This window comes from Pseudonaja textilis, chromosome Z (genome assembly GCF_049901715.1).
Source record: "Pseudonaja textilis isolate UNSWEBS1 chromosome Z, rPseTex1.2, whole genome shotgun sequence".
Classification (NCBI taxonomy): domain Eukaryota; kingdom Metazoa; phylum Chordata; class Lepidosauria; order Squamata; family Elapidae; genus Pseudonaja; species Pseudonaja textilis.
The window spans coordinates 118,784,768-118,804,124 of record NC_142008.1 but is presented as its reverse complement, the minus strand read 5'-3'; the positions used below and the strand labels follow the sequence as shown (position 1 = coordinate 118,804,124).

General features: G+C 40.2%; 1 protein-coding gene across 1 annotated transcript in view; it reads left to right on the top strand.

Moving 5' to 3' along the window:
* Nucleotides 1–933: 933 nt before the first annotated feature.
* Nucleotides 934–19,357, top strand: part of LOC113451224 (vomeronasal type-2 receptor 26-like) — a 30,976-nt gene continuing 12,552 nt past the window's right edge. The window contains exons 1-2 of the mRNA XM_026722597.2: nucleotides 934–1,791; nucleotides 3,805–4,032. Coding sequence (XP_026578382.2) covers nucleotides 997–1,791; nucleotides 3,805–4,032 — 1,023 coding nt within the window. The 5' untranslated portion in view covers nucleotides 934–996. The remainder of the gene's footprint in view (nucleotides 1,792–3,804; nucleotides 4,033–19,357) is intronic.

The following is a 19,357-nucleotide window of genomic DNA, read 5'->3' as shown; positions in this document are numbered from 1 at the left end:
TCTTTTACCAGATATTTCTTGCAAATTGTGCAAATACTATAGACAAGGCAAAATTGAACTTTGAACAAATTATTCAGCATTTTAGAAAACCTATTACTTTTCCACTTTCATAGGAGATAGAAATGTCAGTTATTAATATAGAAATTATGCGACCTTATGAGAATTGTCAACCTCCTTTGCAACAGTTTTTAAAATCATTTACAGTGTAATAATGAAGTTCTACCAGCACATCCTTGGCTTGGCTTTTGCTGTGGAGGAGATCAATGAAGACTCCCAAATCTTACCTAACATCACTCTTGGGTTCCACATCTATGACAGTTACCTCAACCCAAAGATGACCTATCGCACCACCTTAGACCTGCTTTTCAAATCCCAGGAATTTGTCCCAAACTACAAATGTGATAGCCAGAAGAATGTAATGGCCATCATTGGGGGATTGGATTTTATCACATCATCTTATATAGCTGAAATTCTAGGATTCTTCAAGATTCCACAAGTAAGTTCTGAGGGGTTAAGAAGATATTTTTTATTCTTATTCTTAGTATGGAATAAGTAATGGGCAACAAAGGTTAAGCTTAGGTTTCTGTTAAGATGTTATGCATGGCTTCAGGTCTAATTTTTGGCATTCTTTTCTGAAACAACAATGCCAGTTCCAGGAAATGAGTATCAAGCATCAATCCATACCCGAGGGAAGATTTGAATGGTGTCTATTAAAATAATCAATTCATGTTTTTGAAATATTTTCATGCAATGAGAACATCCTCAGTATAAGAGAATTGGAAGGAACCTTGGAAGTCTTCTAGTTTAAGAAACTGTTACTATATTCTTAAAATAATGCTAGGGGAAAATGTTCCTTGGATATATTTTATATCAAACCAAAATAGGAAAATTAAATCTAAAGACTCAATGGAATACTACTGGATTTTCTTTCAGCTGACATACGGCTCATTAGCCCAAGAGGAATTTCAGACCAGTAAGCTCTCTTCATTTTATTTCATGGTCCCCAAAGAGGACCATCAGTACATTGGGATTGTCCAACTGCTTCGTCATTTCAGGTGGACATGGATTGGGATATTTTCTGTTGATAATAACAATGGAGAAAATTTTTTACAAAAAATGCAGCCTTTACTTTCACAGAATGGAATCTGCTCAGCATTTATAGAAAGGCTTGCTCAACAACTTCCCATGGAAAACTTCCCACAACTTTATCAAACAATCTCACTTGTCTCCATTAATATGATGAATAGCAAAGCCAAAGCATTTCTGGTCTATGGAGAAGCCTGGATAATTATATGGCTAAGATTTGTCACATTTATGGTAGACCCAGAAAGCAAGGAAACTGCATTACTTAGAAAGGTGTGGATCATGACTGCACAGATTGATTTTGTATTATCAGGAATTCAAATCACACTAGATCTTAAGATGTTCCATGGGGCTATTTCCTTCAGTGTTCATTCGACAGAAGTTGTAGGTTTCAGGGAATTTCTTCAGACCATAAATCCTCTTTCAGACTACAGAGATGGGTTTCGGCAAAATGTCTGGGAACAATCCTTTGATTGTTCATTTCCAAAGCCAGAGTTAGAAGACATACTCAGTAGGAAATGCACTGAGGAGATGAAGTTGGAGGATCTTCCTGCACCTGTGTTTGAAATGGAAATGACAGCCCAAAGCTACAGTGTCTACAATGCTGTTTATGCTGTGGCTCATGCTTTGCAGGCTCTATACATGTTCAATAAAAAGAAAACTACGATGAGTAAAAATCCTGAGCTTCCACAACTGCAGTCTTGGCAGGTATTCTCTCTTCATTGTACATTTATTTTAGTTCAATGAGCATTTTGAAGTATACCTATCATTTTGGAAAATCTTAATATTTTCTGTATTTGGGAACAGGTATGAGAAACAAAGTAGAAATGGGGAAGAATTTCCTGATGGTGAAACAATTAACAATTTGTTAATGGAACAAGCTGTCTGCAGAAGTTGTGGATGCTCCAACATTGTAGGTTTTTTTTTTTCCAGAGAAAGGTAGCTATTTGTCTGAAATGGCATAGAGTCTCCTCAGGGTGTTTGGTTAGATTAAAAGACCTCCAAAATGTCTTTCTACCCTGTTATACAGTTCTGTCTAAAATAGACACATAAAAATTATTTCTTTCATCATTCTGTTATATTGTTATACTGATCAGCAAGAAGTGATTGTATAAATTATGGTTTAGATCAGGGGTCTGCAACCTGTGGCTCTGGAGTCACATGCGGATCTTTCAGCCCTCTGCTGTAGCTCCCTGTTGGCCCCTCCTCTCCCCATCACTCCTCACCTGGCTTGAAGATGTAAGGGTGATGGCAGGGGATAGAAACTCACTCCATATTCCAGAGCAGAAGGTGACTGGGTGGGAGTGAGTGATATTGAGTTGGCTTTGCCCACTGGTTGTTAAATTATTGGCTCCCAGTGTTTTCTTTTCTGTGGGAAACAGGTCCAAATGGTTTTTTGGGTGTTTAAGATTGCAGATCCCTGGTTTAGATGTTGGCAGAAGTTATTTAGTAAATCATCCTAGCTTGCACAATAAGAGATAGTTAAAATGATAATTTAAATTACTTTTAATTGTCTCTTCCAAAAATAATCAATTCTCTTTGAACTTTCTCTGTGGCTCATGAAATTTCATGGGTGACAAGTAAAGCTTTCTGTCTCTATCAGAGTTTTACAGGAATAAAATAAAAATGGTCCTTTTTACATGTGGCATCAATAGTATCAAACAAACCTATGTTTTTAATAATCTCTTCCTCACATCCATCTATCAAATTTAACAGATAATTAGAGTTGGAAGGGACCTTGTAGGTCATCTAGTCCAACACCCTGCCCAGGGAGGAGACCCTACACCATTTCTGACAGATGGCAGTCCAATCTTTTCTTGAAAATCTCAAGTGATGGCACTCCCACAACTTCCAAGGGCAAGCTGCTCCATTGGTTGATTGTTCTCACTGTCAGAAAGTTTCTCCTTATTTCCAGGTTAAATCTATCCTTGTTCAGTTTCCATCCATTATTCCTTGTCTGGCCTACAGGCACTTTAGAAAATAGCTTGACCCTTTCCTCCCTGTGGTAGCCCCTCAAATATTGGAAGACCTCTATCATGTCTCCCCTGGTCCTTCTCTTCACTAGACTAGCCAGGCCCAGTTCCTGCAACCATTCATTGTATGTTTTAGCCTCCAGTCCCCAATCACCCTGGTTGATCTTCTCTGTAATTTTTCTAGAGTCTCAACATCTTTCCTATAATGTGGTGAACAAAACCGGATGCAGTACTCTAGGTGTGGTCTTACTAAGGCTTCATAGAGTGGTATTAATACCTCACTTGATCTTGATTGTATCCTTCTGTTAATAGAATTTAAGATTGCATTAGCTTTTTTAGTTATCAAAAAAATGCTTGAGTCTCAGATTCTAAAAATTGGTTAAAGGAAATTAGTCAGACCTCAAACTTTAAAATAGCTTTGTATTAATGAGAATGATTAGATATGGGCTAGGTTGAATTCATTGTTTAAGTAGGGAACCCAAATCATAATTAAAGGAAGTTACATAATTCCCAAAGCCTAATTTTTATTCTGCTTAAATTCAGTCTTACTTTTCCTTAAAATATTTTCAAATTATATTAGAGTGAAAATATATAACTCCATGGAATATCAATTATTAAATTTCTAAGCATACATATTTAATAATAGTTATAGTAACAGTAACAATGAGTATATTAAACTTGGGCATGATGTTCTTTTCTCTACTATTAGCCTTTCAATTTCTTCTCTCTTTCATTCCCTTTCAAGTAGCTCCATTCATTTCTTCAAGGAATTTCTTTTAACAATTCAGCTGGGGAGAGAGTGTTCCTGAATAAGAAAGGAGAAGCAACAGGTGGATTCGACATCACCAACTTCATCACTTTTCCAAACAGATCCTTTCAGAGAGTCAGAGTTGGAAAGATAGATTTACAGGCTCCAAAAGGGAAAGAATCGTTCATTGATGAAGAAGTGATTGTCTGGAATCCAGCTTTTAACCAGGTATTAAATTACTGAATTGACCATGCCTTAATCCATTATGATCCCATTTAGAACATAATCACTTTCCAAATCTGATTTTTGGTTTTTAAAGAAACAATGAAATATTATTTTCATGTGTTGTTGGTGATCAAGAACTCATTAAATTGACATTGCAAAGTCATGTAAAAATATATTACCATACCATTGTTGGAAGAAATATCTTTTTGGGTTCAGTTCCATATGGGGAAAAAACACTGGAAACAGGGAGGCTGATTGGAAAGATGGTTTAATGGCGAAGCAGATTCTGGGTAGCTGACCGCATGGAGTGGAGAATAAGATATATTTATACTCTGTTAGGTTTTGAACTTGCATCCTGTTCCTGTTGCAAGAAATGTAACCTGATTGGTTGTCAGAATCCTGTTAGGAATGTAAGTCACCTAACAGTTGGGTTGGAAAATATATAAAGCAGGATAGACATTTTAATACTGTCTCTTTAAGGGAATGCTAAAATGGTGATTGGGTATGGTTCCTCAAACAGCTATAAGATGGAGCCAGAAACCAGGGTTGTTCTGTTGTTCTGTAGAGTGTTGCCGTTCCTATTTACTGATAGGAATGATGATAGCTGATCATAGTTGGATTTGATGTAAGTCTGTTACTGAACTGTTTTTGATTCTGGACTTTGATATTTGGATTATCCCTGGACTGAAAACTGACAGCTTTAACTGTTAATGACTGGGACTGCTTGTTTGAACTTTGCTTAACCATTTACTGGAAGTAAAAACCTACATTTTACTATACAGTGTATCTGTGTGCTGGTTGTGTGTTATTCTTTACCACTCTCACTACGTCTCCCTGTGTGCGCTCATTCTCCTAATGGGGAATTACCTCAACACTGGTTATGGGTCCAGGCCATACCAGGCTCACATAACTGAGAGTTGGTGTGAATGCACAGTACTGTATACAGACAGCTGTTTACTGTTTAATTGTGGTTTACTGTCCTGGTAAAGATGGCACAAGACACTTCAATAAGTCTATCACTGATAACCCAGTTGGATGGAACAAACTATGTTTCCTGGTCTATGAAGTGCAGTCTACTTCTGTGTAAGAAGGGTTATGGATGTAAGAAGAATTCAAGATCCACCGGATGTAAATGCTTGGGATCCAGAAAATGAGGATGATGCCAAGAAGCTTGCTGACTTTAAACAGAACAACAAACGAGCTCTTTGTATAATGGGACTAACACTGAGTGACCAGCAGCTAGTCCATATTCATGGAGAAGAGTAGGCTGCTAAGTGTTGGGAGAATTTGAAGAGGATTTATATTCATGACAGTGTAGGTGCACATATACATCTTAAACTGTTTAGAGCACATCTTCTGAAAGGTGGAGATATGTTAGCTCATTTGAACTTCATGAAAAGAACTTTTCAAGAGCTATATGAAAAAGAACTGATATTTTCAGGGCTGCATCAAGTTTACATCATTCTTTCCACATTGGATAAAAATTATGATGATTACATATCTTTATTGGAAGTCCTGCCCAGAGATAAACTGACATTGACTGACATAATCGGAAAGTTGTTAGAAGAAGCAATAAAACTACTGGATAGGTACCAACTAAGGAAGGAGCAACCACAAGAAGAGAATTTGTGTTCAACTGCCTATACTGTTAGGAAATGTTTTTCTTGTGGGGCTACATATAGCTAGATTCTTTAAGAAGGGAAAACAACAGAATACTGGTAATCACCAGAAGGCTAAGAAGAATGTTAGTTTAGCTATGTCTAGCAATTCAACTGTAAACCATGATTTGTGGGTTGTTGATATGCATTACTAAAGATAGAGAGAGGTTTGTCCACAAGTAAGCAACATGTACCATTGGCAAATGGATGGAAGATGAAAGCATCTGGTGAAGGTACTGCATATTGTTCATGTATAAATGAGCATTTACCTATGTTATATGTACCTAAACTGAAATTTAATTTGTTATCAGTAAGGGCTTTAGTTAATATTGGTTATGTAGTAACTTTTAGGGGAGATAACTGTATAATAGAGAAAGAGGGTAAAAGTGTTACTGCTAATTTAGAGAATGATTTATATGTGATACATGATGACCAGTTGCAGATGGCTAACTTAGTTTATAACAATGTTAAGCCACATAATGAATGTATACATTTACTGCATAGATGTCTGGGGCACATTCATTTCAAAATATTGAAACAAACTGTTGAATTGTCAGAGGGAGTAAAATTAAAAGCCTGTAGCAAGTACTTAAACTGTAATGCCTGCAACCAAGATAAAAGCAAGGTTACTCCAGCAAACAGATTAAATGGGTTTAAGACCAAAGAACCTTTAGAGGTTGTTTTTGCTGACATAATTGGTTCTAAGAAACCTAGTTTGGGAGGTACCTGCTATGTTTTGAGTATAATGGACCATTACTCATGGTACGGTTTCTGCTATCTCATGAAAAACAAAACAGAAACATTCCAACATTTCTTTAACTGGCGAAGTTTTGCTGAGAGAAAAATGAGGAGTAAAGTAATTACTTTAGTTACTGATAATGGGAATGAGTTTGTTAACAAGATATTCCAAACTATGTTGAAATTGACTGGTGTCAAGCATAAATGTTCTGTACCTTACAGACCACAACATAACTCATTTTTAGAATGAAGAGGGCAAACGTTACAAGCCATGGCTTGTGCTATGTTATCTGATTCAGGTTTGCCTGAAACACTGTGGGGTGAGGCCATAATGTGTAGTAACCATGTGTTAAACAATGTGTTTAACACAACAACTGGTGAATTGCCATTCACTCATTGGCATGGCAGAAAACCAAATTTAAGTTATTTACACACATTTGGAGCACCAGCATGGGTGCATATTCCCTCACAAGTAAGAATGAAAGGGCAACACAGGGCTAATAAATTATTTTTTTGTAGGTTACAAAGCCAACCATAGATCATTTAGATTTTGGGATCCAGGCATAGCTCATGTTTATTGTAACACTAGTGCAAAAAATTTTGAACATATTGGGTGGGATAAACTGGAACAGAAATCCAGCAATGATATTATTGACACCCAAATAGTCCCTAAAGATGAATTAAGTAAACCAGGAATAGCCATTAAAGAAGAAAAACATGCACAGGAGGAAGTAGAACAGGCACAGGAGGAGGTAGAAGAACAGGAGCAGGTGGAACAAATGAGTCCACCAGTTAGCCCTGTATTGCCAAGATGTTCAACCTGAGTAACACAACCACCTGATAGATATCAGGCTAGTGTTTTATGCCAGGTGAATACAGTTCAAAATAACTATAATGAACTAAAACTGTATCCTGCTAAGGATCAGGCTGCTTGGCATGAAGCAATGGATAAGGAACTGAAATCCTTACAAAAACTGGAGGTATATGAAAATGTCAGGTTACCACCAGGTGAGCAAGCCTTAGGGTGTAAATGGATTTATAAGCTAAAGACAGGTGTAGATGGGACTGATACCCATAAAGCCAGGTTAGTAGTAAGGGTCCAATCAGACAGGTCCAATGACTACGATGAAGTGTTTACACCTAGTATGAAGACTACTACATTAAGAGCAGCATTAATGTGGGCACCTAAGGAGGAATACATTGTAAATCATTTAGAAGTAGAGACGGCATATCTGCATGCACTGTTGCAACACACTATACATTTGAAGAAACCTTTAGGTATTAAAAATGATAATACAACTGATTGCTGGAGATTGAAAAAGAGTCTTTATGGATTGAAGCAATCAGGATATGAGTGGAACCAATGTATAGTTAAGGAATTAACCAAGATAGGTTTTGCAGCTGGCATGGATGATCCATGCTTGTTTAAAAAGGAAAGTGATGGTGTAGTGTCATTGTTGCTATTGTTTACTTATGACATAGCATTAATCACCAAAACTGAACAAGAAGCTACTAAAATAATATAACTGTTAGAGAAGAAATTTAAGATAAAACAGTTAAGAGAAATTAAACAATATCTTGGTTTAAAGATAGATAGAACTAGGGGAGAATACAAAATCTCACAGGCAGATAAAATTAACCAATTACTAAAAAGTTTTAAAATGGAACTTTGTAATCTGGCTAAAACACCGGTAAGCCAGGAGTTTAGCCATAGTGATATTCAAAGTCCTGTTTTTGATAAGAACATTTATCAGTCTTTGATTGGTAGTTTATCTTATCTCAGTAATTAGTCAAGGCCAGATATAACATACAGTGTTAACCAATTAGCCAGATTTAATACTGAGATGACTGACAGGCACTGGCAAGCTGCTAAGCATGTGTTAAGATATTTGAAACAAACAATGCATTATGCATTGTATTTGGAGCCTTAAGATGAACAAAGTCTTACTGCATATTCCAATGTAAGTTTTGCTACAGACATAAATGCATGTAAATCTACGTCAGGTACTGTAGTACCCTGTTTCTCCAACAATGCGGCCTCCCCCAATAGGAAGTCCCAACATGTTTTATAGGCATGAAATGAAATTAAGCCCCTCCCCCCAAATTAAGGCCTATATTAAAACAAAATGGGGGGAATGGTGGGGAGCTTGCCGTTAGGAAGTACTTTTTTAAAAAACAAATTTTATTAATTTTCAAAGACAATACACAAACAAAACATAAAACATAAGAACATAGAAAATATTTTCTAAGAACTGCTTAACAAAACAAATAAAACATCTTATTTAAATACAACATAATTCCAAATTATCACATTTCCATACAAACACAATTTAATATGAATCTTATATATTCAACTTCATATCTTATTACTCTTTTTCCAACTTTGTTTCTTCCTTTACTTCTGTTCAATTTTATTCATTAAACTTATATTTTCGTCTATTTCATATTACTATATTTCATATTGTTACTGTTTCATATGTTCTTATCCAACATTATTAATTCTCAATAAACAAACATAAACAAACAAAATACATAACATAAAGACATAAAACTTCTTTTTAGAAAGCAGCTTAACCCCAGGTTACAACTTTTTGTATAGACATAAATCAAATTCATGCTCACCTTATATACTATTTCATATCTTATTTAACATTCTATATTTTCTATATGTCTTCTCCCCTCTTTTCACTCTCTTAATTCCATTTTATTTATTTAATCTCAATTTAAATCATTATACTTGTATCTTTTGTCCGTTCTTTTTCAATTATCTATTTACCTTTTCTCTTTAATACAAACTTTTTCCTGTAATCACTGGTTGAAGTATGACACCTTTCTATCTTTCCCCCAAATTTAACACTTAAAATAATACATAATTTCCATTCTGATTCTGCTTAGTACATTCTACATAACATTTTAAAATAAAAAACATAATAAGCTTATAGTATGGTAAAAACAATGTTCCATAACAAATTAATTAATTAAACTCTATTAGTTAAATCTTAGACATTTTACACATTCCCTACAATGTTCTATTGACACATATGTTATTCCAATTTTCTAACTCTATTTCAAATACAAATACTGCAATACATTCTTATGTACTTTTGCAGAATCCTTTTTAGATTATATTTTACCCCTTGTCTCTGAAAAAAACCTGTTTTTAACATCTTGTTTTGAGCCTTTATAACTTCTCTTCACTTTTTCCCTTCCTTCCTTGTTGAATCTAACCTTTTTAGCCCCCAATCTCTCAATCTTCACCCTCTTAGTCTCCCCTTGTTGTAATAACGAGGCAGTCGAGGTGTTTGATCATGATCAAATGAATCATGATCACTTTATTGGAGTCTAGTCTTGTATTTATACACATTTTTAGTAATCCTCTAACATTGGTTAACTTTGGTTATTGCTCAACTTTCGTTACTGTTTAGCATAGTAATACAACTAATTATTTCTAGTTAAAGTCTAACACATGTATACTTCCTCTCTCTAATCCTTCTTTGCATTAGTGATTTTGTTTGCCTGAGTTGTATTTGTTTTTGGAACCTTCATTATCTGAGGTTTGCCATCAAGATAATGACCTTCCTGCAATTACAACTCTACATATCCTCGTTTTTTTATTTTAAATGGAGGATTCAAAGATTTATGAATGTATCTCAATTGTAGAGGATTAAGAGAGAGGAAAGCAGGACAAAACAATGCAAATAAATTTAGAATACATTGAATAAAACAACAGGTTACAATTAGTACAACAATAATAATTATAGCATAAAAGAAAAACTGTCTGAGCCAAGACCAATCAGGGAGCCAATTGGTTAGCCACTCAAAAGTGAGTACTGAGCATGGATATTATTTTGAATGTATGATTGTAAATTGACAAGCTCAGAGGCATTAAAAATAGGAAAATTGTCAGGATACATATCAGGAACTATATTGTCCATACAAAGAAGAATTAAAGGTACCTGATAACCAACAGTAGTTAGAACAATAACTATAATTCCCTAGTTTTTTTTTATATGTGCTGAGCAGCATCATAATCAGACCAATTATAAAGCCAAGTATGTTTAGTGTGACAACAGAAACACAGACCCCTTGTAAATTGACTAACTTTCAAGTAACGCCAATGGACAGAATTCAATTGCATAGGGGGTTTAGAAAATAGCCAGGAGTGTGAAATAGATTGTAATTGTGAGACAATAAATGTAGAAGACATGATCAAGTTAGGGGTAAAAGAAATTTGACCAAATGCCATTGGGGGCTCATAGTATAAAGTAATATTTGTGCCATGAGTCCTAAACATGTATTGGGCATGATAAACCCACAAATTAGGGTTAAGACAAACCACAGAAGTGTCATTTTGAGCAGAAACACCATTAATCATAAACAAGAAAATACAAAGTAAAATTGTAACAGAATTAGCAGTAATAATAGCAAAAACAGCAGCAACAAGATTTTCAGGAGTCTGAGGTAATGAGGCCTGTTGCAGTAGTTGTTGAGCTTGATATGTGGTAGATTTAACCTGGCCCCAAGTGATGGGTTGTGGGTACTTCAACCTTGGAAGCCGGACTTCTGTGTTCAGATGAAGATTGAAATCCAGAATCAGGTTGTGAAGGCCCTGATGCCATGCCATGATATGATATGGACAAACACAATGCACTGGAACCCACACTGCTTGTCCAGTAGAAGTGTTATGTCCTGAGGACTCTAGGAGTTCTCACTCAGGTCCATTCACTTTGCGGGGGCGTTCTCCCCTTTACCCATTGGTTGGTTCTCCCCAGCAGCCAGCTATAAAAGCAGGCTGCGGGGTCCAACCAGTCGCTGATCGCTGCGAGCCAGTTCCAGGCATGGCAAGCACGGTCAGCCCTTTATTGTTATAATAAAGTATTGTTGCACTCATGCTCTGGTTCAGCCTCTCTTTTCCCAAACTTAACACTGGCGATGAGGATGGGATGGCTACCAGAAGCACCATGCAACCGCTGAGTCACTAGCCGCCGATCCGCAGTCAGAGAGAGCGATCGGCCGGCGATAAGAGCAACGCTGATCTGCAGCCAGAGAGAGCGGTCAGCAAGCAAAAAGAGCAAACAAAAAGAGCAAACGCTGGTCCGCTGACAGAGAAAGCGGCCAGCAAGCAATAGAAGCGAACACTGATCCGCAGCCAGAGAGAGCGGTCAGAACGAAAAGTTAGAAGCGTCTGTAGCCGCTTGTTAGCCCAGCTACAGGGAAAGTGAAGCGCTGCAGCCGCAGCCGCTCATTGTTTAGGCGCGAAATTCAAACGGCTGTCATTTGAATTTCAAACCTAAAAGGCACAGCACGGTGCTATAGTCAAGTCACTGACGCCACACAGGCGCGAATTTAAACGCCACCAACGGCTGATGGCCAAACGTGGCTAACCCAGAGAGAGAGAGAGGATTGCGAAAAGCCTCTCCAGAGCTGAAATCACTTGCCTGCCACAGGCACTAGAACATTTTTCTGCTGCCCCAGAGAGATTTTTCCACAGGTTGTTCTACCGGCCCCATCACCATGAACTCCAATCCAGTCTTCCCAGCGTTCAAACCGGATGAGGAGAAGTGGGAATCATACAAGAACCGCTTTAACCATTATATCGATGCAATTGGGCTTGCTGATGCTGGAGAACATCGGAAAAAATCGTATTTCTGATCTACTGTGGAGCCATCGCTCTTCGATACTGCCACAGCCCTCGTGGCTCCACGTGAGTTGAAAAACGTCCCTTGGTCAGAATTACTTGAAATCCTCACTAACCACTATTCTCCCAGGCCCTCACAGATTGCCAGGAGATTCACCTTCCGTATGAGGAAGCAAGCGGACAAGGAAACCATTAATAAGTATATGGCCGCTCTCAGAACAGCAGCATTGCATTGTGGGTTTGGAACCTACCTGGAGGACATGCTCCTCGATCAACTAGTCTGTGGGGTCAAGGACCTACACCTTCAAAGGCGCCTCCTCGCGAAAAAAGACCTCAATCTCGCACAAGTAGTCGAGGAGGCCTTAGCAGCAGAATTGGCAGCGCACTCAGCCACCGAAATCCATGGCCCGACTGCCAAGCTGACATCAATCCCAGTCCACTCCGAGGAGGTGGTAGCAGAGGAAGCCCTGAGTGATGAAAACGACGTCCACCGCCTCCAACGACAGACGGCAGGTAGGAGCCAAACAAGAAAACATCGGTCCACCCAAGCACATCACCCTGTGCCTAGCCTGTGGTGGATCTCATCTGAGGGCCACCTGCAAGTTTAAAGGAGCCACCTGCAATAACTGCCATAAAAGGGGCACATCGCGAGAGTCTGCCAAGCCCCTCAAAGCTCAACACAAAGGCACCCCCTGTCTCACACTCGGGGCCGCAGAGGCAAGTATTGAACTGTCGCACACATCACCGTGCCAAACACACTTGCCACACTGTTAGTAAAATCTCTCTCCATTTACTTAGAAGGTAAACCGTGCCGCATGGAGGTTGACACAGGGTCAGCGCTCTCAATTATCTCGTGGAACACCCTCAAGAGGCTCCAACCCAGCCTATCAACTAGCCGGCTCCAGAAGTGCCAGTTTAGCCTGAAGGACTACCAGGGGAGGACCATTCCTGTAATCGGCAGAGGCAAGTTCCTTGTCAGTTTTAAAGCTTTTAAAGGTCACCTACCTCTAGTGGTAGTTAACGGCAATCTCCCTACCTTATTGGGGCTCGATTGGTTTCCCCATCTCGGCCTAGGGCTAACAGGAGTCCATGCTGTCTCAACCTCAGACACTGACTCCTTATTCGCTGATTACTCAGATGTATTCAGCGATGAGCTGGGGTGTTATAACGGTACCCCAATATCGTTCTCAGTCGACCCCCAGGCAGTCCCAATCAGGCTAAAACCGCGTAGGGTCCCATTCGCTATTCGGCCAAAACTAGATGCTGAATTGGACAAACTATTAAAACAAGGGCTCATTGAGCCAACAGATTTCGCCAAATGGGAGACGCCCATTGTCACACCCCTCAAAAAAGACGGTAGCCTGAGAATTTGCTCGGACTACAAGACCACAATCAATAAGTTTCTACAAGTTAGCGCTTACCCAGTGCCCGTCATTCAGCATTTATTACACACTTTTGAACCTGGCAGCATTTTTGCCAAATTGGACATGTCTCAAGCGTATCAACAGTTCCCTGTTGATAACCAAACAGCGGAACTCCAGACCATTGTCACTCACAGGGGTGCTTTCAGATGCAAGCGTCTCCAATTTGGCGTAAGTGTTGCCCCAGGTATCTTTCAATCCCTCATGGAGCGGATTTTACAGGGCCTCCCTGGAGTAGTACCCTACTTCGACGACATCTTGGTCTCGGCCAGGGACAGACCCCAACTCTTCCAGAGAGTTCGAGCAGTGTTAGAGAGGTTCAGACAGCATGGCCTCAAATTGAAAAAGAAAAATGCGCCATTGCCACTAGACAGGTGGACTTTCTGGGTTATAAAATTGACGCCTCAGGCATTCACCCCCTGGAGTCCAAGGTTAAGGCAATTCACGAGGCACCCACTCCAACCTCCAAAACTGAACTACAGGCCTTCTTGGGGCTATTAAACTTTTACGCGTCTTTCTTGCCCCATAAAGCATCAGTAGCTGAACCCCTACACAGATTACTGGATAAAAAGTCACCTTGGCACTGGGGGCACAAAGAAGACCATGCTTTACACGCCGTGAAATCACTTCTCACGTCAGAGGCGGTACTTATTCAATTCGACCCCAACCTTCCTTTGGTGCTGGCAGCAGACGCATCCCCTTTGGAATTGGGGCAGTATTAAGCCACAGGCTTCCCAATGGCGCCGAGGCTCCCATTGCCTTTTTCTCCAGAACGCTCTCCGCAACAGAGCGTAATTACAGCCAGATCGATAAGGAAGCTCTAGCAGCTGTTGCAGCAGTGAAAAAATTTCACGAATTTCTTTTTGGCCATTTTTTTCGAGCTGGTCACAGACCACAAGCCCCTCCTCGGTCTACTAGCTGGGGACAAACAGACCCCTCAAGTCCTTTCCCCTAGGATGACGAGATGGACCCTCTTCCTAGCAGCCTACTCCTACAGACTAATACACCAGCCAGGTAAAACATTGTCCCACGCTGACGCTCTCAGCCGCTGTCCCTTGCCCGCCCCGGCTGAAGACCCTGCTCCTGTCCACGCTATTTTCGAGGTAACACAATTGGACCTCCCCATCACTGGCCTTGACATTGCTGCTAAAACCAAGGCAGACAAAACGCTCGCCCAGGTGCTTGACTGGGTGAGGAGGGGGTGGCCGGGTGGCAATGTTGAAAACAAATTCTCACCTTTCAAGACCCGCATGCAGGAACTGTCCAGTTTGCAGGGCTGTCTACTGTGGGGCACTCGAGTGGTCATCCCGACCTTACTGCGTACCCGAGTCCTGGAGGCGCTGCACGAGGGACACCCTGGCATCGTGAGAATGAAGGCATTAGCACGCAGCTACGTATGGTGGCCAGGCCTCGACGAGGACGTTGTCAGATGGGTAAGTTCCTGCAACATTTGCCACGAATCCCGTCCTGCTCCTCCTATTGCCACCCCTACTAAATGGGAGAGCGCCAGCGCTCCGTGGTCCAGAATTCACATCGACCTGGCCAGCCCCTTGCATGGGAAGATGTTCCTAGTGGTCGTGGACGCCTATTCTAAATGGATTGACGTTGCACAGCTATCCACGACCACCACACAAGCAATCACCAACGTATTAACACGCCTGTTTGTTACACACGGGCTACCCGACTCCATTGTCTCCGACAATGGCCCGCAGTTCGCATCAACCGAGTTCAGCCGTTTCGCTGCCAACCTGGGTATCCGCCACATTTTCACAGCTCCATTTCATCCTGCCAGTAACGGATTGGCTGAAAGGGCCGTCAGGACCACTAAAGAAGCCCTGGCTAGGTTCAGTAAGGATGACTGGCACCACAAACTCTCGCGTTTCCTGATGAGCCAGCATTCAACGCCATGTTCAGTCACCAACAAGTCCCCAGCTGAGCTCCTGATGGGCAGGCGTCTGAGGACTGTATTGGACAGACTTCATCCACAGTACTGCCCTGACTCTCCCCTTGCTTCCACATCGGGGGTTAGACATTTTATCTTACAGGAGCCAGTATTCACGAGGAACTTCGCTGGTAACCCCCTGTGGATCCCGGGTGAGATCGTGGCCATCACCGGACCAAGGTCGTATCGGGTCAGACTGGAGGACGGCCGGGTCTGGAGAAGGCACCTGGACCAGCTGCGTAGGCGCCTCAGCACCCACACTAGAAGGGACCCAGAATCACAAAGCGACGGGAGGTCTCAGCATCAACCCCACATCCACATCCTTCCTGGCGACCAGTACACACCAACCGTCAGTCCAGAAAACCCGAGCACGGACAGCAGCGCCCAGACGGTGGACCAGCCCGATCCAGTCTACGGGAGCACGTCCCCAGTGACCAACCCTACGAGTCCCGGGCCTGCCCGAACCGAGGGGCACGTTGGTGACACTCACCCGGCTCTGCCTTCCCAGACAGACTCTGAGCGGACAGTCAGCGTTCCAGAGCTGCGCCGTTCCGGGCGCCAACATAAACCTCCTGCCTACCTCAAAGACTATGCGAAAGGGCTGACCGTGCTTGCCACGCCTGGAACTGGCTCGCAGCGATCAGCGACTGGTTGGACCCCGCAGCCTGCTTTTATAGCTGGCTGCTGGGGAGAACCAACCAATGGGTAAAGGGGAGAACACCCCCGCAAAGTGAATGGACCTGAGTGAGAACTCCTAGAGTCCTCAGGACATAACAAGAAGGATCTTCCTTGGCAGCGTAACCGCGACCCCAGGTGATCAGTAGTGTAGGGCCTTTCCAGGTTGGATCTGGAGCTTGGCGATACTTTACCAAAGGCCTTGCTAAAGATTCAGTGGTTCAAAAATGTAAATTAACAGGTGAGTCTGCAAGAGAATCTAAAAAGGTTAAATAACGCCAAGTATATACAGCAATGAGATTGTAATTGTTTCTGAAGCAATGTCTTAAAAGTACGATGAGCTCGCTCAACTATAGCTTGACCCTGAGAGTTGTAAGGAATTCCGTGCACTAAAGTAATATTCCATTTCTGACAAAAGGTTTGAAATTCCTTACTAATATAAGCTGGGCCATTATCAGTTTTCAACTGAGAAGGCCAAACCATTACAGCAAAATAGGATAGGCAATGAGAAATAACATCTGAAGTATGTTCATGTTTTAAAACAGTGACCCAAAGGAAATGTGAATGAGTGTCAATAGACATGTGAAGATAGCAGTATGGCTTAAAAGTTGAAAATTGAGTTACATCCATTTGCCAGATTTGATTAGCTTGGGTTCCTCGTGAGTTGACACTACTGGAAAGGAAACTTCCAGTTGCTGACAAGCTGGACAAGCACAGACAATATCCCAGGCTTGAGATAATGAAATTTTAAATTGCTTTGCAAACGATTTGGCATTTTGATGAAAATAAGAATGGCTATCAACAGGATCAACAAACAAAGATGCAACATCCTTTAAGGATTCATCTGCCTTCTGATTTCCTTCAGTCAAGGCATTAGTAAAGAGTATGACTCCGAATGTGTTCTACATACAAGGAATACAAGCGAGTTTCCAAACTATTCTTTAAAGATAAAAACAAGGATAACAAATTCTTATACAAAGAGAGAGCACAATAAGAAAAAGGAAGAGATTGCATAGCTAAATACACATATTGAGTATCAACAATCAAGTTAATAGGTTGGTCATTGAACAATTGTAAAGGTAAAATTACAGCAGCCAGCTCAGCACGTTGAGCTGAAGCCTGCGTGGCAGTAAATTTAAAATAACATTGTTGTTGAATCTGCCAGATGATCACATCCCTTGTTGGTGAGCCATCAGTAAAAACTTTAAGAACTTTAGAAATAGGATTTTGCACAAAAATAGAAGAAAAGGCCAGATTTAAAGTAGTAGTAACCACTATTCTAGGATCCTTGGGTAAAGAATACAATAAGTCTCCCACATATTGAAAAAAGGCTATCTGATATGATTCTGAAATCATCATCAAATGTTCATGTTCAACTTTTGTACGAGTGAAAGCTGAGATCCTGTCCTGTAAGATGTAAAGCTCGGTTACGACCTTTAATAATCAAATCCTCTAATGCAGACTGATAAGGATAAATGTTTCTAGGCAGAGTAACTGACAAATTAATCCATTCATGAATGTTGACTGCTTGTGGAGAGGCATTAGAATAAAGATATCCTATGGATAAGGGTGCAGTGGGAAGAATAGCTAAACAAAGTCCTATTGTTAAGGATGTTATCCTGTCCACATATCGATGCTTAAACTTATTCAATATTTCTTGAAGGCATGTTCTTTGAAGATCAGTTAATACAACTAGATCTCCTGGTGCTTGTGCCCCCTTCAAAGACTGAAATAAAGGCAACATATCACCAGTTGATTTCTGTACTTGTAATTCAGGAAGAATTGGAATGGAGCAATTATGCAACATTCTATGTCCTAAGTAGGCATAAGGTTCTACCTTTTGGATTTTATCTGAGGCTATATACAATCCCTGTTGTGCCACAGTATCCATTAACTCTTTTAACAATTTAGATTCATCAAAATCAGGGGCTGCTATCAATATATCATCCATATAAGAAGGAAATTTATTCCTAAAGGGTTGAAGAGCATTATCCATGAAATATTGACAAAGTGTAGGGGAATTAAGCATTCCCTGAGGCAACACTCACCAATGATATCGTTTTGTAGGCATACTATTATTAAAAACTTGAACAGTAAATGCAATTTTTTCTTTGTCTTGAGGCTGCAAAGGTATAGTAAAAAATCAGTCTTTAAGATCCACTACCAATAATTTATAAAAATTAGGAATTAAGTTAGGATTTGGTAGACCACATTGTAAGGGACCCATGTTTTTATAAAGGACCAAATCCTGCAGGAGGCGAAATTTCCCATTTTTCTTTTTTATAACAAAAACAGGAGTATTCCAAAGACTAGTAGAAAGTTCTATATGACCAACAGCAAATTGTTCTTGAACCAATTGTTGTAAAGCAGCAAGTTTTCCCTTGATAATGGCCATTGTTCCACACAAACCTGCAGAGAACAGAGCCATTTAAGAAGAAGAGCCCTCATCAAGAATCAAATGAGCATTAAGAAGAGAAAAGATATCATGGCTCCAAATATTAGTATGAATATCTAGAATGTATGGTTGTAGGAAAAAAGACTTACCAGCAGATGTTTGTAACATTAATTTCTTAAACACTCTGCCAAGCAGCTGTAGAACCTCCTATTTCCCCCAATGAAGAAACTTGTTTTTTGCCACTGTACTGGCCATTGTAAAGAGATGACAGTAACATCTGCTCCAGTGTCCAATAACCCTTGAAATGGTTGTTTATTTAAGAAGAGAGAAGTTCAGCTGACGAAATAAGCCTACAGATAAAAAAGTTGATCCAAATCCTGCATCCACACGATTACCTATTCCAGGATATGGATTTTCATATAGAAGAAGAAACAATTGAGCAACAGAAGAATTACAAGAAAGAATTTGAGGAAGATTCACCCAAATCTGAATCATGAGGATACCAGTGTAATCTGAATCTATTACACCAGGCACAACAAAACAGCCCTTTTTGTGTGCAGAAGAACAAGGCAAAATTAAGCCAACTAATCCTGAAGGAAGAAAACCTTTAAATTGAGATGAAACTATTTTAACTTCCAATTTAAACTCAATTTCCTCTTGAGTGATTAAATCAATCCCAACACTACCAGCTGTGGCTATGGAGGAGTGAGATAGACTGCTGGAGGAGTCAGGTAATATTTGCTTCCCATCTTCAGGAATCTTTGTATAACCATTTTTTATTCCTTCTACAAGTCCTCTTGTAAAATTTCCATTAATCCCATAGTCTGTACCTACCTTTTTTTTTTTAACTCTCCTAAGATC